Here is a 27,491-nt window from a genome sequence, read left to right as displayed (position 1 = left end):
TGGACAGGCTGGTTTTCTGGAACATTCCCAGAGTGCTGCCCTGGAAGAGAATCCACTCCCACTCACCTCACACCATGGGACCAGAGATCAGCAAACTTTTTCTGTAGAAGGCCTGATATAAGGCTTTGTAGGCCACATATAGTTTCTGTGGCATATTCTCCTTTGTTGTTAGTGTTGCTTTAGATAACCGTTTACAAAAGTAAAAGCCATTCTTTGAGAAAAATAGGAAATGGGTCCCATGAAGCTCACTGCCATAATTTGCCAACCCTAGACCACTGAAAGGAAGGAGGAGTGGAGATTGGTTTTGAAACCTTGGTGAACTAATGCCTTTCTTTAAGGAAAACATATCAGCATCAATTTTTTTTTTCTAATTTTAATGTTAAAGACATTGTAGGAAAGAAAAAAGTCTTCCTCGACCCTCTCAGGGTCCCTCTCAGGGTCTGAAAATTAAACTAGCAAAGATGGATGAACAGAGAAAAGCATACACATTAAACTTTTAAATATATTCATGGGAGCCTCGCAAGAGAATGAAGACCCAAAGTGTCCAGAGTGGGAAGCTTTTATACCTTTTAGACAAAGAAACAACATATTTCTAAGAATTGATAAGACCAAAGGTTTGGGTGAGGGCTAGTAAATGGTAAAGAAGTAATTGGGGAAATAAAGGTTAGTCTAACTAGGTTTATTGGTACAGATTCCTTGGCCCCAAAGTCTCTGTCTCTGATGAAAAGAATGTCTTCCTTCCACCTCCCGGTACAGGAAGGGTACCTTGCAGGTGGGAGATTTTATAACCTGTTTCAAGGAAGAAGGGCAAGGGTGAGGGGAGTTAGAGCGACCTTCCTATTTGCTGTTTGTTTTTGATTTTGTTTTGTTTTTTCATTATTCTTTCAACTTGAAATACCTAATATGTGAAGGTGCTCTAAGTTAGGGTAGTGGGTCTCGAACCCCACATGAAGTTAGCTTGGCTGCTGTGGTACCGTTCTATCTTCTAGGCAGTTTTTAGTCATTTTAGAGTGGGGCCTCATCTCGCTGCTGTTTTCCATTGGAAACTGATGAGAAACATAGGAAAGCAGATGGAGCACAGACTGTAGGAATGAAAAGCACAGAAGAAAGAGCTGTGTGAAAGAAATATTTAATCATAACATGAAAAACTCATGGTGGCAACTTTTCCATTATGTTAAATTTCACTCATTTCTATGCATTCTGGGTATGTGTTTAAAAACAAAGGTTGTGATTTTCCATCTTTATGCCCATCTACCATGGGTTTTTGATTTTGTCTTTTGCAGGATTATGACTTGAGCCAGCTCCAGCAGCCTGATACCGTGGAACCTGATGCCATCAAGCCTGTAGGAATCCGACGATTGGATGAGAGACCCATCCACGCCGAGCCCCAATACCCGGTCCGATCTGCAGCCCCACACCCTGGAGACATTGGGGACTTCATTAATGAGGTGCAGAGATAAGCTCACTTTCTTTATAAGGGTGTTTATTTTATGCTAACGGTTAGCTATATGTAGACTGGATTGCTTGGAATACAGCTATGTGGTTTGTTAAAGCACACTTGATTTTCTTGATCTTCTCTTCGTGTTAAAGCAAATGTGGCTTCAATAACAGAAAGATATAATTGGTTTGATGGGCCAGAAAAGCATATCTGTCAATTAATATTCTGTATTTGTAAATGACATTCATATACATATCAGTATTAGTCACACTATCTCCAAAAGGCTTTTTCCCCTAGATTACAAGTAATAAATAGACTAACACTGTTATACTGTATTCTAATTTCATTTATTAGCACTGATGAATGTAATAATAGTTCATTTTCATTTTCCTCACACTGTACCCTTTGGATCCCACAAATGTTGAGAATTCCGTGCCTACCCAATGACTAGAGTTCCATCAAATGAGATTAGTAGGAAGAGGAGCTAAATTAAATATTATGTAAGTGATTTAAATACTTGTCTAGTTGAGGAGTTTTAAGAGCTTCTATAAGAGGCAACTAATTCTCTGTTGAATATAACAGATATGATTCCCACTGTCAAAATTATTATGGGCATTCTTTTATTTCATTACTGACCATGAGTTCTGCTACATTTAATACTTAAGTTTTGAAGCAAAATGATTTGTGCTGCTTCTTTTGATCGTGTCCATAGTTTTACTGCAATTCTCCTTCTGAATGTTCAGTGTTAAGTGTAAGAGAGCAGTACCTATTGATGTCAATTGCGAGTCTGTGGTGGGACTCCTATTCTCTGGCCATGTCTTGCCACTGAGTATCTCTGAGATCAGAGTAAGTCTCAGGGCATTACAAGGTGGAATACTTTGGTCATATATCGCCTTCTGTCATGTGCTGATAACACTCTTATTTCCCAGGCTTCCTTGTAGTCATATATTATATATACATAATCAGACTACTTTAGATTTTTAGATGCAGTTATCGTTTGTAAAAAAAAAAAGTTTTGAAATAAGCTTAGAGTATTTCTCTCCCTTTACAACTACTTTTCATTACTATTTTTGAAATGCACACTGCTTTCTGAACATATGCGTTCACTTCTGTTAAATAGGTAATAGGTTAATTTGTTTTAGTTACGGTTTGAAAACATATGGAAGGCGAACCAACAGAGTACCAATAACTTCTTTATCTATAAAAATTTGCCCCGACTTTTCCACTTATTTGTATAGAGACTTGGTTAGGGGATTTGCAGGAATTTTATATCTATGATTAGATGGATCTTTTTTGAATAGTTAAGAATGCCTGATGATTTTACTTCTTTTTTTTTTTAAGATTTTATTTATTTATTTGACAGACAGAGATCACAGGTAGGCAGAGAGGCAGGCAGAGAGAGAGAGGGAAGCAGGCTCCCCACCGAGCAGAGAGCCCGACGCGGGACTCGATCCCAGGACCCTGAGATCATGACCTGAGCCTAAGGCAGAGGCTTAACCCACTGAGCCACCCAGGCACCGCTGATGATTTTACTTCTAATTTAGCATTTGTTGTCAGGAGAAATCATTGCGTTAGCCCTGTGGTTGTGGGATTTGAGATACAGTGAATCTTTTGAATGGAGGTGCAAGAACTGGACTTCTTAAAGCAAGCATTTTAGCTTCAGTGTCATTCAACAAATACTTAATGGAGTGTTCCTGCCTGTCCCCGAAGTGTCAGTATTCTGTGGGATTCCATTCCATCCATAGCACTGTTCTTTTCTCAGTGACAAGAGGTCAAGCGCTAGGTGTCATGTGTAAGACTATTGTTCCAATCTGACTCCTGCCCTCTTCCCCCATGACATTTCCTTCCAGGGCTGCAGCCCCATTGAACTATTTGCAGTTCCTCAAATCATGCCAGTTTTGACTATATTGTAACTTCTGCAAAGCCCTTACCTTCTTAACCATCAATGAAACACCCATTTAGCCTTAATATTCACCTCAAACACCCCATTCTCTGTGAGGCCCTCTTTGATCCCTCTGGGAAGAGTTAACAAGACACTTCCTGCATGATAACCCCGGCCACGGAGGTATAACTGTCGACATTTCTCTCTCCTGCGTGAGCTTGTGCCTGCTCTCCGGGGGGCGGGGGGGGGCTTTATCTTGTTCATCTTTTGAGTAACCTCAGCACCCAATGTGTTGCGTTGCTCTTAGGTTTTGTTGTGTTAAGGGATCCACGTGCTGCGGCAGGTGTATAGGGCATAAAGTGATGAGTACTGCCTGATTTGCAGTCGATCGGGATTTTTGTCTGGGCCTTTACTCTACTAGAGCTGACTAAACTTCAGAAAGTAGGATATTGATTGTTCTAAGTTGTGTTGTGCGCGTTTTGTGCTTGTGTCTATGTTATGTGTTCATTTATCTTTTTTACAGGAACTGGATTTTCTTCAGTAGGTAGAGAAATTAGTTAATAAGATTCAGTTAAATTCAGTTACCCAGCCCCTCAAATGGCACAGAAAAAAGAGTTCCAGTCATAATTTCCATTTATAATTTCCTTTTCCTAGAACAGTGCTCAACCTAAAACGTACACAGCCTAAAAAGTAACTCGAGGCCATAACGAACATGTTTCAGTACTTCTATGAAAAACTTGGTGCCAAACGACTGACTTGCAAATTAACTTCTAGAATGCAGTCAGTTCATAATTTGAGGATTGTCTGCCTTGGCTAAAAATGGCTCATTTTGAAATGATCTTGAGCTTGGTTTAGGATCATTCATTGAGCAAATAACTATTGAACATCTCCTGGGTGTACATATTTGTACTAGTAATATGTAAAAAGAAAATAAATTAGACCTAGATTCTCTTTGTGCCTACTCCCTACTTTGCTGCAAGCACGGTCTTTGTACCAGGCAAACATTCTGGTATCCCATGCTTTCCTTTGCCAGACACCATTGGGTGTAATCCTTCTTTAGCTCTGCAGTTTCATCTCAGCGCCCTTCCCGCCCCAAACCTGCATCTTACAGACCAGGGACAGGGACTCTACTTCTGCCTCCCAGGCTCAGCTCGTAATTCCATATCCATACCTGTTCCCATGCTGTCCTCTCTGCGTAGATGCCCTTCCGTCTTTCTCTAGATGTTAGTTCCTTCATTAAGCCTTTATCAAGTCAGAGAAGGTCAGGCACACAGAGTTTGGGGTAGGCTATCCGGTGACATCCTATCATACCCAGGACTCACCTTCCTTCATGACTCCAATCTCAGGGTCCGCTTCTGCCTCCAGGGGAAGAGATGCACATGTCCCTGGGGGCAGTGTGGGACACAACGGCGAGTACATGAATGCACTGGATCACATTTGGAAATGTTTCTCCAAATAACTACAGAATCCATGACTCCGAATGGGATTGTAAGATGGAGAAATGTGGACGAGTTGGAAGACCAAACATTCACACTAGAAATGCCCGACATTTAGACATAGGAAGAAACTCTACAGAGGTGAAGGTGTCACAGAAGAAACTACAATGAGGGTTGAGGAATGAGATGGTCAGGTCTGTGGAAAAATTCAGGGGGTTGAAACCGTCAAAAGGCCTAAGTCAGGTAACATCAGATATACCGTGTAGATAGTTCCACTTAACACACCCATGAAGACTTATTCATATCTTTCTATACCTGGACAGATAAAAATACACTCCTGGCAAGTTTTAAAAGAGTTGAGGACACCTAGAAAGAATTGAAGCATATTTTATAAATACATGTAAAATGCAAACAAATTTCTTTATCCCCAGGTGTTATTTGATTTAGCACAGTACCGAAAATTCCAAAGGAAGAGTAGTGTGGTGGGATTATAAATGAGTGTTTTTCTAATGTGAGGAATAAGTAAGCTCATGAGAGCATTTTCTAGTTTGTTTATTTAAATAATCAATGAATATTGCCTTGACTATCAAAAATAAACTATGTTTCTAGTATGGTAGGTAGAGTAAAACAAATCACACATTTTTTAATTTCAACTGCCAAGTTTCATTCTATTTTGAGGTTTTTAAATATGACCTTCAGAGGGTGAAAAGTTGAAACAAATTCATTTAATCTCAGCCTGACAGGAGATATTAGCATACCTCCAATAACTTTACTAATCCTATATATTTTTTATCTCAAAAATGCAAAAACCAAGGACATATTGTTAAAATATGTTAAAAGATCAACTTTCGATTGATACTTAAAAACTTACAGAAAGTGCTTCTTAAATAACTTGCACGAAACTACTAAAGTATAGAACTTTTGGCTTTTTTCCGGTATTAAATTTATTTGTCCTCTTTAACATGTCTCTGTCCACTTCTTACAGTGTTCGGGCATTTGTTTGAGTTCAAAGCCAGCTCCCTCACCTAACAGCTCTGTTACCCTGTACAAAGTCAAGGGCCTTGTATTTAGCTTCTTTGATTTCCAGCTTTTATATATATATATATTGAGAGAGAGAGGATAATAATAAAATCCTCTTTTAAGATTTCTGTAAGGACCGAATAAGATACTCCACACAAAGTATTTGGTATAGTGCCCATCACACAGAAAATCTCTTTATTATTATCAGTGTTTTATTAGTTATAGGACAAGTTACTGTCCTCCAGTTACAAATAAAACAAAATCTCCTTCCAAAAAATTTGCTTTAAATAAAGTGAAATTCTCAGAAAGGGACATAGTAATGTTGGCATTAAGTCACAGAATTCCACTGTAATGTAAACCTAGTATACTTTTATGTCCACATGCATTTGAAATCTAAATCCTAGCTTCTTCTGAAAGGAGTGTCTATGAAGATGAGCAAGGTGATGAGGTGAGAGCCTAAGCCCAGGACAGCAGTACCAAATGAGCTTCTAGGATGCCTGCTGGAATGTCGGGCACTGGGGTGGACAGTAAAATATGAAATGAATATCCACATGCTTAGCAGAAAAGGGTGTCACAGTCTAGTGTAATCAAAACATGGCAATGTAAGTAAAGGGTATCTTGGGAATGACTCCAAGTCATGACTGGGGGAAATAATCCATGCAGTGAAAGTGACATCTTAATGGGCTTTAAATGATGATGGATGGATGGATGGATGGATGGATGGATGGATGGATGGATGGATGGATGGATATAAACCAAGTGAGAAATTATGAGTGAGGAAGTTTCAAACAAAGAAAATCACATTTCAGCTTGCAGAAAATGAATATACAAATAACAGGGTGCACAAAAACATGACATTTTTAGATTTGGGATTTGGGTAAATAATTTAGTTGTGGCTGCTGAAGTTGAGAATGGCTGAGATGGAAAACATGCATGAACACTCCGGGTTCACTGAATGATCTGCTAAAGAGTTTTAACTTGAGCCTACAGGTTACCCAGACCTCCAGCATTTGAGTAACGCCTTCTAGTTTTGGGTTTTTTTTCCCCCCCATATCCACACAGCTCTTCTAGTATTCACTTAAACTTTTAATCAATTTTTAGTTTCATTTTTTTAATAGAGGTGATTGTTGTAAAGTGCTCATGCACCAGTAAAAATCTTGTTGCCCACCCCCAGCGGAACCCTTTCCTTACGCGGGAAACACTGCAGTAGGGGATGGAGAGCAGTCAGAGTTTTACTTGGGGGAGCGACTTCAAATAACGTATGAGAGAGAAACCACTAGTAGATTGTAGGAAAGAAGCAGGACAAGTACCGGTGGCCGGGAGACCAGTTAGAGGGGCTTTTGCTGTGGTCCAGGCAGGATATAAAGGGGGCCCGAACTAAGGCAGGTGGCATTGAGCTAACAGAAGGCAGGATGTAAGAGAATCAGTAGGACCTCTTTCCTCTTATATCCCTCATGTGTTCCCTCATTGAAAAATGTGGGTTTTTATAGCTCCCATAAAAGCATATCTCCATCCATAAAGCATAGGATCAGAAGTCTATAAATACAAGCTCAGCAAGAATTCAGCCGGAGCCACGGGCTCTTTCATTCTACAGAGACACCTGAAACTATAGACAATAGTTCAGATTTATCCAGAGTTCAAGATCTGCCCCTCCAGGAAAGGTGAAATAGGCACCTACTCTGCCAGATTTAGTCAGACCAGGTGGAGAAGAGAAACCCGTGCAGTTAGTCGGCAGAGCTGACAACAGTTCATTACCCTTCATGTGACATGGTGTCCACACCTAAGAATAAAGGAATTGCATAAGGAAGGACCAGATGGGTACGTGGCCCACCGGATTTCTCTCGCACATTCACTCTGCCTGTGTACCTGCCATTTTCAGTCTCTCCGAACCTAACTAGGATCTTTTTAGAATTACCAAAATAGGACCCAGAATTTATATAATACCTCATCCAGAAGAGTCGTATTTCATTCTCAGATAAAAATCAGTGCTATTCCAAGTGGAGGAGACTTAGGATACTTAACTTTCAGCCTAGAAAGATGGCTTGCCTAAGAGTTCTTGAAAAGTCCAGGGATTGATTATTTATTTATTTATTTATTTATTTATTGTCTTTTGTAATTACTTAAGACCTGAGACAATGTGGAAGGAAGGAAGGTAGTGGAGGAAAGAAAAGTGGAAGGAGGAAACAAAAAATGACCAGGTTGATCCAAAAAACAAGGGCAGGAGCTAAAAGAAATTTAGAAGAAATGAATATATTTTAGAATTTCCGTAGTGAGTAGGGGACTAGATTTTCAGCAGTGTTTTGCTTATTTTAAGGAGTTGAATTAGGGGACTTAAACATGCAATGAAGAGGGGCGCCTGGGTGGCTCAGTGGGTTAAGCCGCTGCCTTCGGCTCGGGTCATGATCTCGGGGTCCTGGGATCGAGTCCCGCGTCGGGCTCTCTGCTCGGCAGGGAGCCTGCTTCCCTCTCTCTCTCTCTCTGTCTGCCTCTCTATCTACTTGTGATCTCTCTCTGTCAAATAAATAAAAAATCTTTAAAAAAAAAAAAAAAAACATGCAATGAAGAGGTTCTGGTCTTTCCATACACCAGTGAAGACCAGACAGTTTCCCGCATTCGTTCATAAGTCTTAGTAAACACAGGCCATTGCTTCCTCTCCACTGAATCCATACAACACTTGACGCCCTGCCACTGACTCTTTAGGACTTACAACTTTAGTCGTAACCTTTTCATATTTCCAGTTTGGTGCCGATACCATAAAGACTGGGCACAGTTCTGCATGTATTTCTGTTTAAATTTTGAATCATGATAAAAGCAGATGACCTGAACGTGGTGACCTTGATCCGCGTGTCTCTGTTCTGCGCATTAGAAAGCAGTTTTACGGGGCGCCTGGGTGGCTCAGTGGATTAAGCCGCTGCCTTCGGCTCAGGTCATGATCTCAGGGTCCTGAGATCGAGCCCCGCGTCGGGCTCTCTGCTCCGCAGGGAGCCTGCTTCCTCCTCTCTCTCTGCCTACCTCTCTGCCTACTTGTGATCTCTCTCTCTGTCAAATAAATAAAATAAAATCTTAAAAAAAAAAAAAAAGAAAAGAAAAGAAAGCAGTTTTACTGAAGGTCATGATGAAAACTGAATGTAGGTCCACCCCGCTTTTCAAACATCCGTCCGCCTTCTGCAGCTTCACTCTGTGGAAGACCTGTATCTGTGCTTGGTTTCACGAAGGAAATCCAAAGAAGGGTTTGCTTTTATGAAAAAAGGTGGAAAGTGAAAAATAATGCACAGCATTTGTTTTGCAGGGAGCTGTTAGAAAGGCAGTGTGCACCCCAGGCAGCGAGAGCGCCCGCCGGGCTCCTTCCCCAGAACTACCCCCAGCCCCTCGCAGCCAGCTGCTTGGCTTTGAACTGTGGCTCTGAGCATCTCTGCTTCATCTCCATTTATCGTGGGCATCTGTTAGCAACATGTGTTCTAAGGCACCAGAAAAGCCTCAGAGGCATTATTTTTGGGGACTGGGAATGCTCAAAAAAATGTCCTATATAAACGAATGGTAATTGCTTCTTCACGTTCTGCCATTTCAGTTTTCGAAGGTTTCATCTTCATAAATGCTCTTTCTGAAAGCCCGGAAAACCTGCATTTGTCTTCAGAAACCTATTCTCCTCATCAGGCTTTTCTTTGTTTTCTTGATCTCTCCTCAAATCTTTTGGGGTCCGGCTCTTGGAGGGACCCAAGTTAACCCATGCTGAACTAAAAGAATCACCTATTGCTTACGTTTGCAGTTGCTAGATTTTGTTGGGAAAAGGAAAAAGGGCGCATGCTCACCTTTGAATATAAACTCTGTGAGAACAGGGGTTGGATCTCGCTTCTTAATAGTTGTGTCCCCACCACTAAGCAGGATAATTATTATTCAATAATTATATCTTGAGTTGGATAAATAAATACAAACGAAGGGGCTTTGTTTGATTTTTACCAGCTAAGGCTACTGTAACTGACAACTCCAAAGAATTGTGGCTTACAATAACAAAGTTTACTTCTTGCCTGAACTCTTTGCTCACTGTGGTGTTGGCAATGGCTGGGTCCCCTTGTGTCTTCTGTTTCAGGATCCAGGGAGGAGGAAAACTCCCAGCTAGAGCAGTCTATTCTCCTGGGAGAGTGGGCAAGAAGGAACTGGTGGAAACACATCAGATGGAGGTCTTACAGAGTCTCCTCTGCATTGCTGCTGACGTTGTTTTGGCCAAAGCCAGCCCATGGCCAAGCCTGACAGTGGGTTTGGGAAGTAAACTCTGGCTCCAGGGAGGCACTTGTGGTAGTGTGGGCACGGGACCCACCTACAAGGAAAGGAGAGTGAATCATTGAGGACAGTAACAGGGTCTACCACAGAAAGGAATTAGGACTTCTGAGAAATTGTAGTTTGTGATTTTCAGCCTTAGCAAAATTGCCTGGTAGCTTATTCTATAAATATGATAAATGAAGTCCTTTCTAAAATTATTTATGTTTTATACATTGAAGTAGTTTGCTGAAGATGTGCTTCATGTTATTCTACACTGGCTCTTCTGAGTTATACATGGTCCAACCAGACATGAGGGAAAGTGGTGTTTAATTAAGTGGTTAGGATGGCTGGTAAGAGAGACTTTGGAATGGGAAAACTGGTAGTGTGTACTTTTCTCTCATTTTTGATGGGAGTCAAGCAGCTGCCATTTTGTTTCTTAAAATAGTATGTCTTCACATTTTTCTTTTCTCAGGTTCCAAGGCAAAAAATTTTTCTCTAAGCTTAAAAGTTTTTTTTAAGACTAATCTTCATTGAGTCCCAACAGAGCAGATACTGTGATGAGCCCATGGTGCCTTGATTCTATTTAGTCTTCATAATGATCTTATTATTGTTACTATAACTGCAGATGAGGAAACTAAGCCTGTAGAACTTAGCTGAAATCCCACAGGGATACTGTGTAGAGCTGAGGTGTCACCCAGCATATAGTGGGTGAGAGGTCTGATCTCTTCACCACTAACCGCTATACATGCTAGTCTTACCTTAATTCTCATGCTTTTTTGTTCTCTCCTTCCTCTGTCAACTCGGAAGAATAACTAGGTGAACACATACAGGTTAAAAAGTCCCACGTATGGGGCACCTGGGTGGCTCAGTGGGTTAAGCCGCTGCCTTCGGCTCGGGTCATGATCTCAGGGTCCTGGGATCGAGCCCCACATTGGGTTCTCTACTCAGCAGGGAGCCTGCATCCCCCCTCTCTCTCTGCCTGCCTCTCTACTTGTGATCTCTCTCTCTCTCTCTCTCTGTCAAATAAATAAATAAAACCTTTAAAAAAAAAAAAGTCCCACGTATTACATACTCATCAAATACATGTAGATTAGAAGGGTTGAATATAGGACAATAGGGAGACTACCATAACCTGTTAACATGTAAAAAAGCAGAGTAAAAAGCAGATGATGGTGTATCTCGGAGTACTAGAAGTGGGGAAAATTAGAGAAAACACCAAAAGGGCCTAGTATTAAACCTTTAAGATTCTATAAAGCGTAATTATGAATTGGCTACGGATACATGAATCATATATTAAAAACATGTTTTTGCAAGAGTTAAATACATAGATAATAATTTCGTCGCCTCTTAGTTTTTTAACAGTCTTTAGTTTAAATTTGCAAGTCCCCCCGCCCCCGTATTTATACTACATACAGACGTTAGATAATGACTTCCATAGAGCCTGTGGGAACTAGAAGTCAGTCACTCCGTTCTTAAAAAATAAGACCTGATCACAGTTAATCATGAATGTAACATTTTATGTTTAATTAAGAACATAAATGATTTAACAAGTAACTTTCCTTGCATTGCAATCACATCTGGCCAGTTTTCCATTTTCCTTCATTTTTCTTTGATTTTCCTTCTTTTTTCCTTCCAAATTTAGGTCATATATACCACTTCCTCCTTGAACTCCTAACTCTCAGTGGTAGTCTGGGGTTTTTTTTTTCCCCCTCTTTCTTTTATTTATTTATTTATTAACATTCTGATTTTTGCCTAGACATTGTAGTTTTATTACTTCTTTATCATTTATTTCACACGATCCTACAGTAACGCCCTTTATGCTAGATTACAAGCTTGTCGAGGGACAAGGACCACATGGCCCCCCATTTGTATATCTCTGCCTTTGCCTTGCATCTGTAATTCTTGTTCATCAGAAGCCTTTGACTCTGACTCTGGATTAGCATCCACGTATGACATGATTTCACAGCCCTCTACAGTATCTCATGTAACTTATTCCAGCAGTAATTACTCACTCAAGTGCACTGTTATACAGACGCATTTCCAGACTTTGAGATCCTTCCTTCGGAGCCTCAAGCAGTTGGCCATTCCTTTCTGCCACCTGTCGAGGACATTCTCCCACTGTACGTCTCGGCCTCACTGAGCTAGACTTCCTCGGTTCTTTCCTGCAGAGGAAGGCCGTACGTTCGTTTTTGTCCAACTTTTAAACACAGTGATAACCCCAATTTCTGCAGGTTGAAAATTTTTGCAGGTGGAGACTTACAAACAGGTGTCTCATCCCCGGGGACCCCTGGGATCTGCTTGTGGCGTGCAAATTCTAACCCTCTGTACATTCTTTCTTTGTCTTTCCCAATTGTAGGGCCTTAAAGCTGCTGACAATGATCCCACAGCTCCGCCGTATGACTCCCTCCTAGTCTTTGACTATGAAGGCAGCGGCTCCACTGCTGGGTCCTTGAGCTCCCTTAATTCTTCCAGTAGTGGTGGCGAGCAGGACTATGACTACCTGAATGACTGGGGACCACGCTTCAAGAAACTCGCTGACATGTATGGCGGAGGTGACGACTGAACTTCAGGGTGAACTTGGATTTTGGACAAGTACAAACAATTTCAACTGATATTCCCAAAAAGCATTCAGAAGCTAGGCTTTAACTTTGTAGTCTACTAGCACAGTGCTTGCTGGAGGCTTTGGCATAGGCTGCAAACCAATTTGGGCTCAGAGGGAATATCAGTGATCCAGTACTGTTTGGAAATCACTGAGCTCAGTTACACTTGAATTTTACAGTACAGAAGCACTGGGATTTTATGTGCCTTTTTGTACCTTTTTCAGATTGGAATTAGTTTTATGTTTAAGGCTTTAATGGTACTGATTTCTGAAACGATAAGTAAAAGACAAAATATTTTGTGGTGGGAGCAGTAAGTTAAACCATGATAGGCTTCAATACGCTTTTGTTACATTGCATTTGCTTTTATTAAAACACAGAATTAAACAAAAAGCAAAAACTCATGGAGCGATTTTATTAGCTTGGGGGATGAGACCATGAGATTGGAAAATGTACATTACTTCTAGTTTTAGACTTTAGTTTTCTTTTTTCACTAAAATCTTAAAACTTACGCAGCTGGTTGCAAATAAAGGGAGTTTTCATATCACCAATTTGTAGCGAAATTGAATTTTTTCATAAACTAGAATGTTAGATACATTTTGGTCTTAATCCATGTACACTTTTTTTATTTACTGTATTTTTTCCACTTCACTGTAAAAATGGTATGTGTACATAATGTTTTATTGGCATAGTCTATGGAGAAGTGCAGAAACTTCAGAACATGTGTATGTATTATTTGGACTATGGATTCAGGTTTTTTGCATGTTTATATCTTTCGTTATGGATAAAGTATTTACAAAACAAAGTGACATTTGATTCAATTGTTGAGCTGTAGTTAGAATACTCAATTTTTAATTTTTTAATTTTTTTTTTATTTTTTATTTTCTTTTTTGTTTGGGGAGGGAGAAAAGTTCTTAGCACAAATGTTTTACATAATTTGTACCAAAAAAAAAAAAAAAAAAAAAAAGAAGGAAAGAAAAGAAAGGGGTGGCCTGACACTGGAGGCACTACTAAGTCTGTGTTTTTTTTTTAAAAAAAAAAAAGAATTAAAAAACAAGCTTTTAAACTGGAGAGACTTCTGACAGCAGCTTTGCCTCTGTATTGTGTACCAGAATATAAATGATACACCTCTGACCCCAGCGTTCTGAATAAAATGCTAATTTTGGATCTGGTGACTGGTTTGAACTTTTTCTTTTCTACTTGAGCTGCTATAAATGTTGCGAAAATCCCAGGTATCGGAGTTTTGTTGAGAACAACAGTTTCACCAAAGTCTGCATTTGTTCTTGGGCCACTCAAAACTGAAACCCTTAGCGTGGCGGCTGTGGCCAGGGCGTGACAGAGAGACTCACCGTGGATCTTACCAGCACGGAAGAAAAACATCCGGAGGAGACGATGCCGTTGGTGGTATACAAAGGATGTTCGTAACTTCAGAGAACTTTGTATAATTCTTCGTATCATGTGGGCTTTCATTCCTTTCTGCTCAAGCTCGTGGCTACAGCAACTCTAACGGGCCTTTCTCATTCGAGCACCCACGTTAGGAAAAGCTTGGTGAAAAGGTAGAGGACTGGCTCTGAAAGACCTAGTGTCTCAGGTAATTCACTGAAGCCATTTTCTGTTCGTAGTGAGCCCTACTCTGGTAACTTGTGTTCATCGACTCTTTCCTTCTGGCTTCATTGAGGTATACTTGATAAATAAAAGCCCATATATTTAAGAAACACACCATGATGATTTGATACATGGATACGTTATGAAATGATTTCCACAGTCAAGTTAATTAACATATCCATCACCTCACATAGTTACCTTTGTGTGTGTATGTGTGTGTGAGCGTCAGATAGACTCAGCAAATTTTGAGTGTACGGAACAGTGTTAGCCCTATATAGAGAGTCACAGAGAACAAAAAAGGGAAATGATCCTACTACATGTTGTAAAATTATGAACACATCCTACTATGATTCAGAAGTGAACTTTAAGAGACTTGAAGAACATTTCACTGTGTTTTCTATTTGCTTCATGATGATTATCACCCATGATTATACTGTTCGGTTCAAAAAACATTTATACAATATACCTCTTCTAATTAGCTCTGTGTCTTTTTGCTTAACATAAAGATTATTTTATATTAGGGAAATTCACTTTTCTATTGATTCACTCTGTAAGCAATACATTCTTGTTACTTTTCTAATCATTAAATGCCAGAGGTTGCCTCTGGGAATTTCCGTCATGAAACACCAAATTTGCTAATTGGCGTAGTCTTTTTAAAAATGGATTCTTAGTCTGTGCCGCTGTGCTACTATACACCCAAATGAATACTGACCTATTTTTCTTAATTCAAACAAAGAACGTAAGTTAGCCTCATTTAGGTAAACAAACACTCCCGATTTATTTATTTATTGCTGACATAGAGTCAGAGATTATATCTAATATATATATACACACATATGTACATTTTAAGCATGATTAATAAGCATTCTATAAACACACAATCAGTAAATATTGTAAACAATATTTAGAAGTAATACATGACTCTATTTCCTTTGTGAAAACACTTTTCATAACAAGCAAACAAAAAGGAAACCAATAAAAAGTGGAAGCTCCACCCTACCCTGATAAAGGAATAACTTTCCTTAGCTCTATGATGTGTAATTTCTAGTTTTTTCCAATAAGTATCTTTAAACACACACTTCCATTAAGATTCTATTTTGTTTGGTTTTCATGAAAGTGGGATTGTATATTACATATTTTCTGTAACTTGTCTTTTTCACTAAACCCTGTGCCTTGGAAAATTTTCCATATTTGTGTGTGTGTGTATATATATATATATATATAACACATTTATAATATATATAATATATTATAGATATATATAATTGTGTGTGTATATATAATACATATATACATACACATACATATAAACCTATATATAATTGCTATATAGTACTCCTTAATATGGACATATGGTTAACTTAGCCATTTCCTTAGTAATTTGTCATTTTCCAGTTTTTTCACTACTGAAAACAATGCTACATTTAACATTCTTTGACATATGACTTCCCATGGGGTATTTCTCTAAATGAGATGGCTGGAGATGGAAATGCTGGATTAAAAAATGTGGAGAGAAATGAATTAAATATGACCAAAATTATAAGTATTTTAATGTCATTTAGAATTGACTTTTAGCTAAAAGTAGATGAGGTTTTCTAAAAGCCAGCAACAACTTCTTTTGGCAAGGGGATTTTATGCGGCTCAAAATAGTAACCACAAAATGTAAGACAACCTAACCAAGGCCTTATTCTTTTTCTTTGGAAGGTAGTCTTTGAGTCAGGCAACAGTACTGGTTTCAAGTACTCTGAAATGACTGTCACCATGTGATGTAGTAAAACCTTGAAAACCGTATTTGTGAACGTGGTTTATGGATTCCATCCAGAAACATGTTTCACTAGCTTGTTCCTAGTGATTTGGATCTCTTCTGTAACATTACCAAAAAAAAAAAAAAAAAAAAAGTGTACACAGTGCTGAAATCTCTGTGCAATAGGCTGTTTTCTATGGTAAAATATGTGCATTTTACATTTTAATGAAACAGTCAAGTTGCCGTAATAAAGACTAAACCAACTGACATTCCACCAACACTGTGCAACAACCTCTAGACCTTCACCTTCAGCCATCTTGGACATTACAACATGATAATCTCCAATATGAGCAGCGAGAGATATCTCAGGCTAATTATGACTAATTAACTAATTACTAATGATTACTAGTAAGACAGGATGGTGATTTATTTCCTTATGTGTTTTAGCCATTTGTGCTTCTTTGAACTGTTTTTCTATTGAATTATGTGGCTTTTCCAATTAATTACTAAGAACTTGTTAAATGCATTCTTTTTTCCTGGTCTTTTGCTAATCTTGTAAATTTGTCTATGGTATTTTTAAATACTGAAATTTTTGTTTTATGTGGTTTACTCTCAGTATTTTCAACTGTAGATTTTTGAAAAGTTCTTCCCACCTTTAAATTAGAAAGTTATTATCCTGTGTTTTCTGGGTTTTTTTAATTGTTTTGGATTTATTCAGCTCTTTAATTCACTTGGAAATTCCTTTGTATAAGGTAGAAATACAACATTTAAAGAAAATTCTAGATACATGATCTGTTTTCTAAATGTCACTTGTTAAAAAAAATCCAACCTTAACCCAATAATGTGAAATAACACATTCATCATCTACACAATTCCCATTAAATGTATGTTCCTAGATGATTTATAGTGTTCCATTGATCTTTAATTCCTGCGCAGTATTAAACTGTTATTCCAGACCATCAGCTGGATTAGCCACTCCTTTCTTCTATTCAAAATGTTCTATATTCTTTCTCACATTGTCATTTGTGCATAAATTTTAGAAACACCAAGTTCCATAACAAATTTTACTGGAAACTTTATTAAGTTGTGAAAGTTAGTAGTTTTCATCTATTATCCCATCCAATAAGATGTGAATCTCTCACTTTTCAGATCTCATTTACACTTTCATAGAGTTTCATTAAACATTTTCTCACACTTTAATGATTTTAATTAATATAATGAGTGGGATCTACATTTCACAACATTGTCTTGAATAATTCTTTTACTGCTGTAGTGGAAATTTATCTACTTTTATGTATTTATCTTCTACTTGTCTTAGTTTATTCCTCTATTAGTTCTAATTGCTTTTTGGTGATTCTCTTGGATTTTCCTGACAGATAATCATGCTGCAAATCATGACAGTTTGTTTTCTCTAAGATTAATACTTAGTTCCTTTTCTGTGTAGTTAATAGTAATGATCATAAGCATTTTGCTATTTCTCACTGTTGGAGGAGGGTTTTATATATTTTGTCATTATATATAACACCTACTGTAGACATAAATATATTTCATGGTATAACTGGATTACTTTGGGATTTTGTGAGTATACATACTGAGTTTTATAAAAATTTTCTTCATCTGTACAGATTTTTAACCCATTATATTATATTATTAACCCATTAAAAATAGTGAATTATGCCATTGATTTTCTAATATTGACCCAAACATTTCTGGAATAAAACCGGCTTGGTCATATGTTATTTTTTTTTTTAATTTTAATTTTATTTTTTAAAATTTAACTCCAATATAGTTAACATACAGTATTATATTAGTTTCAGTTGTACAATATAGAGACTCAACAACTCTATACGTTACCCAGTGTTCATCATGGTAAGTGTACTAGTAATCCCCTTCACCTGTTTTACCCACCCCCCCCACCTACCTCCCTTCTAGTAACCATCTGTTCTCTAGAGTTAAGTCTGTTTCTTTATTTCTCTTTTCTGTTATTCGTTGTTTTGTTTCTTGAATTCCACATATGAGTGAAAATATAGGGTATTTGCCTTTCTCTGACTTATTTCATTTAGCATAATACTCTTTAGATCCATCCATGTTGTTGCAAATGTCAAGGTTTCATTCTTTTTTATGGCTTAGTAATATTTCTCTGTGTGTGTGTGGGTGTGTGTACCACAGTTTCTTCATTCATCTATCAATGGACATTTGCATTGCTTCCATAATTTGGCTATTGCAAATAATGCTGTTATAAACATGGGGGTGCATGTATCTTTTTGAATTAGTGTTTTCATATTCTTTGGGTAAATACACAGTAGTGGAATTACTGCATCATATGGTAGTTGTGTTTTTAATTTTTTGAGAAACCTCTGTACTGTGTTCCACAGTGGCTGCCTCAATTTGCATTCCCACTTACAGTACAAGAGGGTTCCTTTTTCTCCACTTCCTTGCCAATGCTTGTTTTTTGTATATATTATTTTAGCCATTCTGACAGGTGTGAGGAGATACCTCATTGTGACTTTGATTTGCATTTCCCTGATGATTAGTGATTTTGAGCATCCCTTCCAATTTGTGCCTGTTGGCCATCTGCATGTCTTCTTTGGAGAAATGTCTATTCATTCCTTTTTTTTTTTTTTTTTTAAGATTTTATCCATTTACTTGACAGACAGAGATCACAAGTAGGCAGAGAGAGAGAGAGGGGAAGCAGGCTCCCCGCTGAGCAGAGGGCCCCACATGAGGCCTGATCCCAGGACCCTGAGACCACTACCTGAGCTGAAAGCAAAGGCTTAACCCACTGAGCCACCCAGGTGCCCCTATTCATGCCTATTTTTAATTGGATTATTTGTGTGTGTGTGTGTGTGCGTGTGTGTGTGTGTGTTGAGTTGTGTAAGTTCTTTATATATTTTGGATACCAACTCTTTATCAGATAAGTCATTTGGAAATATCTTCCGTCATTCAGTAGGTTGTCTTTTAGTTTTGTTGGTTGTTTCCTTTGCTGTGCAGAAGGTTTTAATTTTGGTGTAGTCCTGATAAGTTTATTTTTGGTTTTGTTTCCCTTGCTTCAGGAAATATATCTAGAAAATATTGCTATGGCTGATGTCAGAGAAATTACTGCCTGTGCTTTCTTCCAGGATTTTTATGGTTTCAGATCTCACATTTAGGTTCTTAATCCATTTTAGGTTTATTTTTGTGTATGGTGTAAGAATGTGGCCCAGTTTCTTTCTTTCTTTTTTTTCTTTTTTTTTTTTTTTTTTTTTTTGCATGCTGTTATCCATTTTCCCCCACATCATTTATTGAAGAGACTGTGTTTTTCCCATGGCACATTCTGGCCTCCTTTGTTGAGAATAATTGACCATATAATTGTGGGTTTATTTCTGGGCTCTCTATTCCATACCCTTGATCTTCATGCCTATTTTTGTCCCAGTACCTTGCTCTTTTGATTACTACAGCTTTGTAGTATATCCAGATATCTGGTTGTGGGATACTTTCAGTTTTGCTCTTATTCAAGATTGCTTAGGCTGTTCAGGGCCTTTTGTGATTCCATAAGAATTTTAAGATTGTTTGTTGTACTTCTGTGAAAAAATGCTATTTTGATAAGGTTGCATTAAATCTGTAGATTGCTTTGGGTAGTGTGGACATTTTAACAATATTAATTCTAATCCATGAACAGCGACTATTTTTCCATTTGTTTGCATCATCTTCAATTTCTTTCAGTAATGTTTCACAGTTTTCAGAGAACAGGTCTATTACCCCTTCATTGTTTGTTCGTCGCTATTTTATCATTCTTGGTGGATATAAGTGGGATTGTTTTCTTAATTTCTCTTTCTGCTACTTCATTATTAATGTATAGAAAAGCAACAGATTTCTGTACCTTGGTTTTGTATCCTGTGACTTTGCTAAACTCATTTACCAGTTTTAGTAGGTTTTTGGTGAAGTTTTTAGGGTTTTCTATGTATACTATTATGTCATCTGCAAATAGTCAAAGTTTTACTTCTTCCTTACCAATTCCTTACCAGTTTGGATGTCTTTTTTCCCCCCTTCTTCTTACCTGATTGTTGTGGCTAGGACTTCCAGTACTATGTTCAATAAAATTGGTGAGAATGGATATCCTTTCTGGTTCCTAATTGTAAGTGAAAGTTCTCAGTTTTTCACAGTTGAGTCTGATGTTTGCTCTGGGTTTTTCATATATGGTCTTTATTATGTTGAGGGATGATCCCTCTCAACCTACTTTGTTGAGGTTTTTTTATCATGAATGGATGTTGTACTTTGTCAAAAGCTTTTTCTGCATCTGTTGAGATGATCATTTCTTTTCTTATTGATATGATATGTCGTGTAAATTGATTTCCAAATATTGAACCACCGTTGCATCTCAGAAATAAATCCCACTTGATCGTGATCATGATGGTATTCTTTTAATGGGCTGATGAATTTGATTTGCTGTTATTTTACTTAGAAATTATAATTCATATGTGTTTTCCTTGTACTTTCTCTTTTTTTTATGTTCTTGCTCAGTTTTAGTCTGAGATTTAGGTTAACCTCAAATAAAAAATTAGGAAGACTGTCATATTTTTCTGTGCTCAAATTGTTCATATAAACTGGGATTATCTATTCAAAAAATTTTTAGAATTCTACAATTTTAGCACTGTGGTGATAAATTTTCCCTAATAAGAATTGGTGTATTCAGGCATTATGTTTCTTTTAAACCAATCTTCACAATATACACCTTCCCGAAAAATTGTCCATTTTATGTAACTTCTAAAAAATTTATTGATAGAATGTTACATACAGTATTTTAAAGATCTGTTGTATAACTTTCTCTCTTCTCCTCTCTTGCTTTTTTCCCCTTTTTTCTTCAGCAGAGCAGTTAGGAGCATCTATTTATTGTTCTGTTAAAAGAACCAGCTGTTTTATTTAGTGATATAGAATATTCACTTGCTTAGAGGGCACACATTTTTCTAACTCTGTAACTTTTGTTTTCAAATAATTGGTGTTTTATTAATCTTTGATTTATCAGTTCCTGAGAGAGGTTTACTAACATTCCCCACTAGTGTTTTGGATTTGTGTATTTCTAGGCCATATTGATATGTGCTTAAAACTGTTCTATCCTCAAGTTTGGATTGCAGCTTTTCTCAATGGGAAATATCTTCCTTGGCAACTTCTAGTGTTTTTGGCTCTAAAATCCATTTTGTCTGATATGAATATTTGTATATCCGTGCCTGTCTTTCTTTTTCTTTTTCTGTTTTTTTCTTTTTTTTTTTTTTTTTTAGCATTTGCCTGAGGAAGCTTGGTGCATCTCTTTATTGAAGGCTTTTTGATAATTTTACCTTTTGTATCTCTGAAAACAACATATTAATTTAATTTTTTTTTACATTGCTACCATTTTCAAACAGGCACTAAAACAGAGGACTGACCAAAACATCAATCTTCCATAATGATTTGGTTTTTGCGGTTCACTTTCTTTGCACTCAGTAACCTCCATTCATGTATTTTTAGGGTGACCTCTGCAGACTCGGCATGTGAGGAATCACTCTCAGGAATCACTCACACTGCTTTTTGGGTATCTCCCAGCTACCAGCATGTGAATTGACCTGAATGATGTAAAGAATAATAAAGGCACTAAAACGCCAGGTTTCTTTCCCCCCTCATCATACCTTGTAGCTTTACAGTTAGTCGTTTATTTAAAATCCACTGTATTATTTTTCCTCATTAGGAGAAAGAAGTTATCATTTTCATATTTAGAGGAAAAACTGGAGGACCAAAACTAAAAAAGAGAGTCATATTATCCTGCTGAACTCATTCAGAATGATAGTGACATAAAACAAATATAAAATGCCTGGTGGTATTTTACCATGTGTTCTACAACAAACAAACGAAACCCCTCCTTCCTAGAAAAGTGGCATTTCATTGACCTCCATTAGGAAAGCATTTGAAGGGAGGGCAGCAAGACCATTTCTTTTTCTTTTTCTTGATGCAGCAAATTCAGTCTTACTATAGATACTACTTTTTAATTGACCATTAGCGCTTCAGCAAGATCGATAAAAATTCCTATATCTCCATTTTTTCTGTTTATTATCCATTCTGATTAAGAGTCCAGTGGGTGGAAGAAGAGATGATGGATGCTTCAGCAGCTGAAATGAGTTTGGGGGGAGATTATTTGTTGATGTAAAGTAATTTAGGTTCCCTTAATTTCTCTTCCAACAAATGATTGTGCTGACTATAAGTACAGCTAAAGTTGGAGAATATATTCACTCTCTATGGGTTGTTTTAGCAAAACAGGTGCACAGAAGAGTTATGATACTGATTATTTTAAGTGCCTACTCTTAGATGGGGTTGGAGTGGGGAGGGGAGGAGCAGGTTTCTCAAAGAAAAACATTTTTGTGAATCAGAAACATGGTGGGCAGATAGTTTTGAGATATTCTATTTCTCTAGAACCAATATATACTTAATGTATTGGATTCATTTATTTCATTTCTTAAAATTTAACATGTTGGTCTCAAGAATGATTCATAAAAGGATTTCTCTGTTCAGGGATGTATGGCAACGTTAATTACTAAATGGCTGTCCTCTTCTACAGTAATTTTTTTCTTAATCTTTCTTTGTAACTAACATACTTGGAATAAGAAAGCTCAAGTTTAAGAATGTTGACTTATCTTATACATCATTATATAAACATTTGTCAGTGAGAGTTTATTTTTTTCAGTTTCTACTTTTTGTGAAAGCTAGTTTGCATAACAGAATTTTGGAGTTTGTTGCCTTTTTCTAATAGGGTATTTGTTATGAAGTCATTTACTGTAGTAACATTTGAGGTCAGAGGAGAAATACGACTGTATTGGATAAGAATATTTTCTAATTTAGATGATTTCATAAACTGTATTTTATCATATTTTTCTTGTTTCATTAGATATTTTCCCTATCTTCCTGTTTCAAATCCATATTGATCATTAAGTGTCAATAAAGACATCAACAATCACAGACTCAAAGCAACTTCTTCCCCTTGCCCCAGAGTTTTTTCACCTTCTGCACTTAGCTCTTGTCGCTGCCCTAGGATCTCTGGCACCTTCAGAGTAATTCAAGCTGAGTCAATGTCCTGCTTCCCAGCCCCGTTATGAACATTATAAATTGAAGTTGATTTCTTTCGTGCTTGCAGAGAACATGGCCTCATAGACTATATATGAACTAAAAACTATGGCCAGTCTCAAATAAACCCATACATGGATACACATTCAACAGTGTGGCTAGATTTCAATAATACTGAGTTCTTTTTATGTGCAAAGATTCTATGCTATTCACTTGGCCTATTAGCTCATTTAATTCTTCCAGTAATTACCTTCTTTCATCCCTTCTCTTGGACATGCCGTTTCTTCCCACAAATGAAACATTCTAAGATCAAGGAGCATCACATGACGCCTGAGGGAGTCCCAACCAGGTGACGCAGCACTGTGGTGGCTGTGTGAAATTTTCACATCAATGCCTTTCAGTAACAATAGTGCATAGCATCCCTGTCTTGGAGGCTGAAATATGTACTAATGGCCAGATCGCTTTCATTTTGCCCAGTTTCTTCAGATGGAGAGGCTACAGCTGAAGTTATGGGGCTCATCCACCGACACTCAGCTGGTCAGTGGCAGAGCTGAGACTTAAGCCCAGCTCCCTGGCTCCTGAACTCACACTGAATGTCTACCACTCGGCTGCAGCAGGCGTGGAGTGAAAAATCACAGGGCTGGTGAAAGAAAGGAGAAAGCTGCTCTATCGCACAGTCCCGTTTTTAAGTTGGGGTAAATCATCACCAATTCGTAGACGTCAGGACGGGCAAATCTTTTAATTTCCATCTCTAAGTTAAACTTTTAAATTAGTCCACCCTGAATTTTCAAACTAAACCATATATTTCACCAAGAACCACATATATCCTACACAACACTAAGCACATTAGCGAAGAGGCATGCGGCATGTAAGAGAATCAGAGACGCTAGGATGAGCGGGAATTCTTTTTTTTTTTTTTAATCTAATAATTTCTTAGACTTATTAAATCCTTTTCCCTCACTGCTGACACCGAGACTGACACGTTCTTAACGTTCTTATTCTTCAATCTCTCCTCAGTCCCAGGCAGACAGCACTGTGCTCTGTTGACCTCAGGCTCTAGAAAGCTACTCAGAGCATCTCTCTTCTCTCCGCCGCGATCGACAATCTCTCTCATTCATACATGCAACAAGACCTGCCTGCCATCTCAGGCCCAAACGTTTCATTTCTAGTTGTAAGCTGAACAATTTTGGAAATCAAAATAACATTTCCAGGCTCTAGGGGAACATTTAGTCAGCTAGCAGAAACTCATTTTCTCCTCCACGAAGAAAGATGAATCTTTTATTCTGTTTCTTTATCCAACATAGCTGGTTTGTTTTTCCAATATACTAACTTGTGGCCTTCCCTAACACAGCAGCAACCCCAAGCGCCTTGAAGAAAGACAGAAGTTTACCAGAAGGCACAGACTGATTCTCTCTGGGTTCAGATTCTTCTACTGCCCCTAAATGGCCTCATGGCCTCTGATAATTTGTTTGATCTCTCAGTGACCTTGACTGTAAATTTGGGATCCATCACAAGACAATGCTCATGACCTGAACCTCGTAAGCATTCTGGAAAAGTAAGCCACTTCTATCTATTGTTATTAAGACACAGTCATATTTATCTCCATACTCATATGTCATTTGATAATATACAGAAGAAGAAAATGTTCTCCTTCTCAGAAAATTTTTCCACTTTAAATTACTGTCATTAGTTACTTTTTCAAAAATGATTGTCAAGGTTCAGTCAGAATTTTTATAAGAACTTCATAATTCTATAATACATTCTTTTCATGCATTCAATGCACACTTACCTTGACAGGAGACCTTACTTCTTGAAGTTAAAGAAAATTTCTGTGTTAGTTTTGCATTCTATCCTTTAAGCTCTTTTACCATTATCCAAGGCAGTATTAAATGCATTTTAGGTAATGTACTTGGCCCTAATAGGGAAACTTGTTGAAGCAAAAGTACATGATTCCAGATCGAAAGGACCAGAATGCTTTAAAACCTGTCAGATTTGTTTCCTTGATCATCAGCTCTGGAAAATCATCTAGGTATATCCAAGAAACTTGGAACTACAGGAATTCTAAAAATTGATTCGGTTTCCTGGAAATGATAGATTCTAAAGAGATCAAACTTTATTACTTTGGAGATTTTCCTTGTGGATATGGGCATGAAAAGTGCAGGCTTCATAACTCAGCTATGTGAGCAGAATCATCCATTTTAGCTTGGCTCACCTAATTCTAAATCCACTTCCTAATATTCCCCTTCTTAATAGCACCATCCCTCTTAAAGTCTTTGACTGCTTATATAGAAATCTTTAAAAAATTAGGTCATCATGAAACACTAAACTTTAATAACTGGATGTACAGGGTATAGAAGCAAATATATCAAATTGCTTTTTGTTAATCATGATTACATTTTGTAAGAACCTAATGCTGGTATCACCCGGTTTATTAAGTCACTCAGCACAATTGAAGAATGACAAATGAGAAAACTGATGTGAAGATACTTTATAAACTGCAAGGGGCTGTATAAATATTAGGTTTTAAATATTAAATTAATAACTTAGAAAAGTGAATGTATTGTCCAAAAGATGATACTAAGAAGGAAGCCTCAAATATGTATCTCTTTATGTACTAAAAGTGAGTACTTGGCTATACCAGAATGTACTGAGGTCACAACCCAGAAAGACAGAATAGAAATAAAGCTATTAGTTTGTCCATTTGGTCCAGGATTTGTTTGCTTGTTGCTTTTATTTTTCCAAATAATTTACTGTAACTATGACTTCTTTTTATTATTGAGATATAATTGGAATGTAAAGTCAAATTAGTTTTAGGTATACAAGGTAGTGATTTGACACAGGTATATATTATGAAATGATTACCACAACATTAAGTTCTGATTTTAAGTTTATTTAATATCTATCACTACCCATAATTACATTTTTTTCTTTTGATCAGAACTTTTAAGATCTACTTTGTTTGCAACTTTCAAATTTACAACATAGTATTGTTAACTCTAGTTACCATGTTGCAGGTTATATCCCCAGAATTGATTTGTAACTGGAAGTTTGTACATTTTGACCACCTCCACCATGACCTGTTAATGGTGGGATAAAATGATTCAATGGTATGAAAAAACAATTCCTTGTCCTTTGGCAGATAATGTCTTGACTATTTCTGCATGTTGGGTTGATTCTTCTGTCGTCAAACCAGTACAGTAACATGACTACACTCGCCCTCTAGGAAAGATGGGATATGTGGATAAATCATGACATTCTTGAAGACTGGAGAAGCTGTAATCTCAGCTAAGAAGAGTGAAGTCACCCATTAGTCTCAGGGTGCTAAAACCATGGCTCTTCAGATGAGCATCAAATAAAACAATTCCCCAGGTCAGACGCAAATACACCGAAGAGGTAGCAAGGGTTCTTTTAAGAAGGAAATGCAGCTAAAGAGGTATAGAGCCTTGAGGAAGAGCAGGAAGATTCCTGAAGGTGCCTATACATTAGTACACTTGAGGATCTTCCAAAAATACTGATAACTTGTTTCCCAACCTAATATTCCCAAGGCCCAGCCTGAGCAAATGAACCTGTCATGCAGGCTCGCCCAAGAGAAGAACCTGTCCTGGTTTGCCTAAAAGCATTGTTGGCACTGTGACTGAGACACAGTAACCATATGGAGAAACATTAATTAAGAACACGGCCCAGGATGGGTTCCAAAGGAAGCAGATTCTGAGATAATTGGCATGCAGAAAGTTTATCAGGGAGGGCTCTAGGGATCAACATGTATGGATGAGAAGAGGAAGAAGTTGGATTAAGCAGAAGAAGTTGGGCTGCCTTGAACTCTCAGTGAAGACCTCAGCTGACATCTCAGGCTGCTATAAAGCTACAGTGGCCCTTAAGGGTAGTTACAAATTGAGATGAGGGGCAACACCTACCTACATAGACCAGTCATTTGATACATGCCACCCTCAGAGGGCTTTTGGCTTGAGTGAGTAGACCCTCTTCAGTGGGGGCAGCCTTGGAAGAGGGCTGTCAGTTGAACTCTCTGGTAGCACCAATCCCAGCAACTGGGGAAATACATTCTTCAGTTCTATGGAAAGTTCTGGGAAGGACACCATATTGAATGCTTATTAATTTGTTTTAACTTTGGTAACTTAACCACTTCATTATGTGGCATAATAACAAATTGAAGCAACCGGTATAAGAATTCCCCTTATAAGCACGAAGTCTTCGTTTAGGAAGATAACTTCATAGGATTGAGACTGAGGGCAAAAAAGAGGAGAATAAGGAGTGCCACATTTGAAGTGACTGGAGTAGGGTGGGGTGGGGGAATGGAGGGAGGAGAGAGCACAGAGATAAAGGTGGGGAAATATCCATGATTAAATAACATTGCAGAAAAGTTTAGTACCGGGGACTTTTGATATTCAATTTCAATTTGCACTGTTGTAAATAAACCACCCCCCTCCAT

At 37.8% G+C, this 27,491-nt stretch overlaps 1 protein-coding gene across 1 annotated transcript in view; it reads left to right on the top strand.

Moving 5' to 3' along the window:
• The window catches only part of CDH2 (cadherin 2), a 215,763-nt gene extending 201,961 nt beyond the window's left edge, over window positions 1-13,802 (top strand). The window contains exons 15-16 of the mRNA XM_046025814.1: window positions 1,284-1,448; window positions 12,390-13,802. Coding sequence (XP_045881770.1) covers window positions 1,284-1,448; window positions 12,390-12,596 — 372 coding nt within the window. The 3' untranslated portion in view covers window positions 12,597-13,802. The remainder of the gene's footprint in view (window positions 1-1,283; window positions 1,449-12,389) is intronic.
• Window positions 13,803-27,491: the final 13,689 nt, after the last annotated feature.

This window comes from Meles meles, chromosome 12 (genome assembly GCF_922984935.1).
Source record: "Meles meles chromosome 12, mMelMel3.1 paternal haplotype, whole genome shotgun sequence".
In the NCBI taxonomy this organism is placed as follows: Eukaryota; Metazoa; Chordata; class Mammalia; order Carnivora; family Mustelidae; genus Meles; species Meles meles.
The sequence above is the reverse complement of the archived record's forward strand: the minus strand, read 5'-3'. Positions and strand labels throughout refer to the sequence as shown.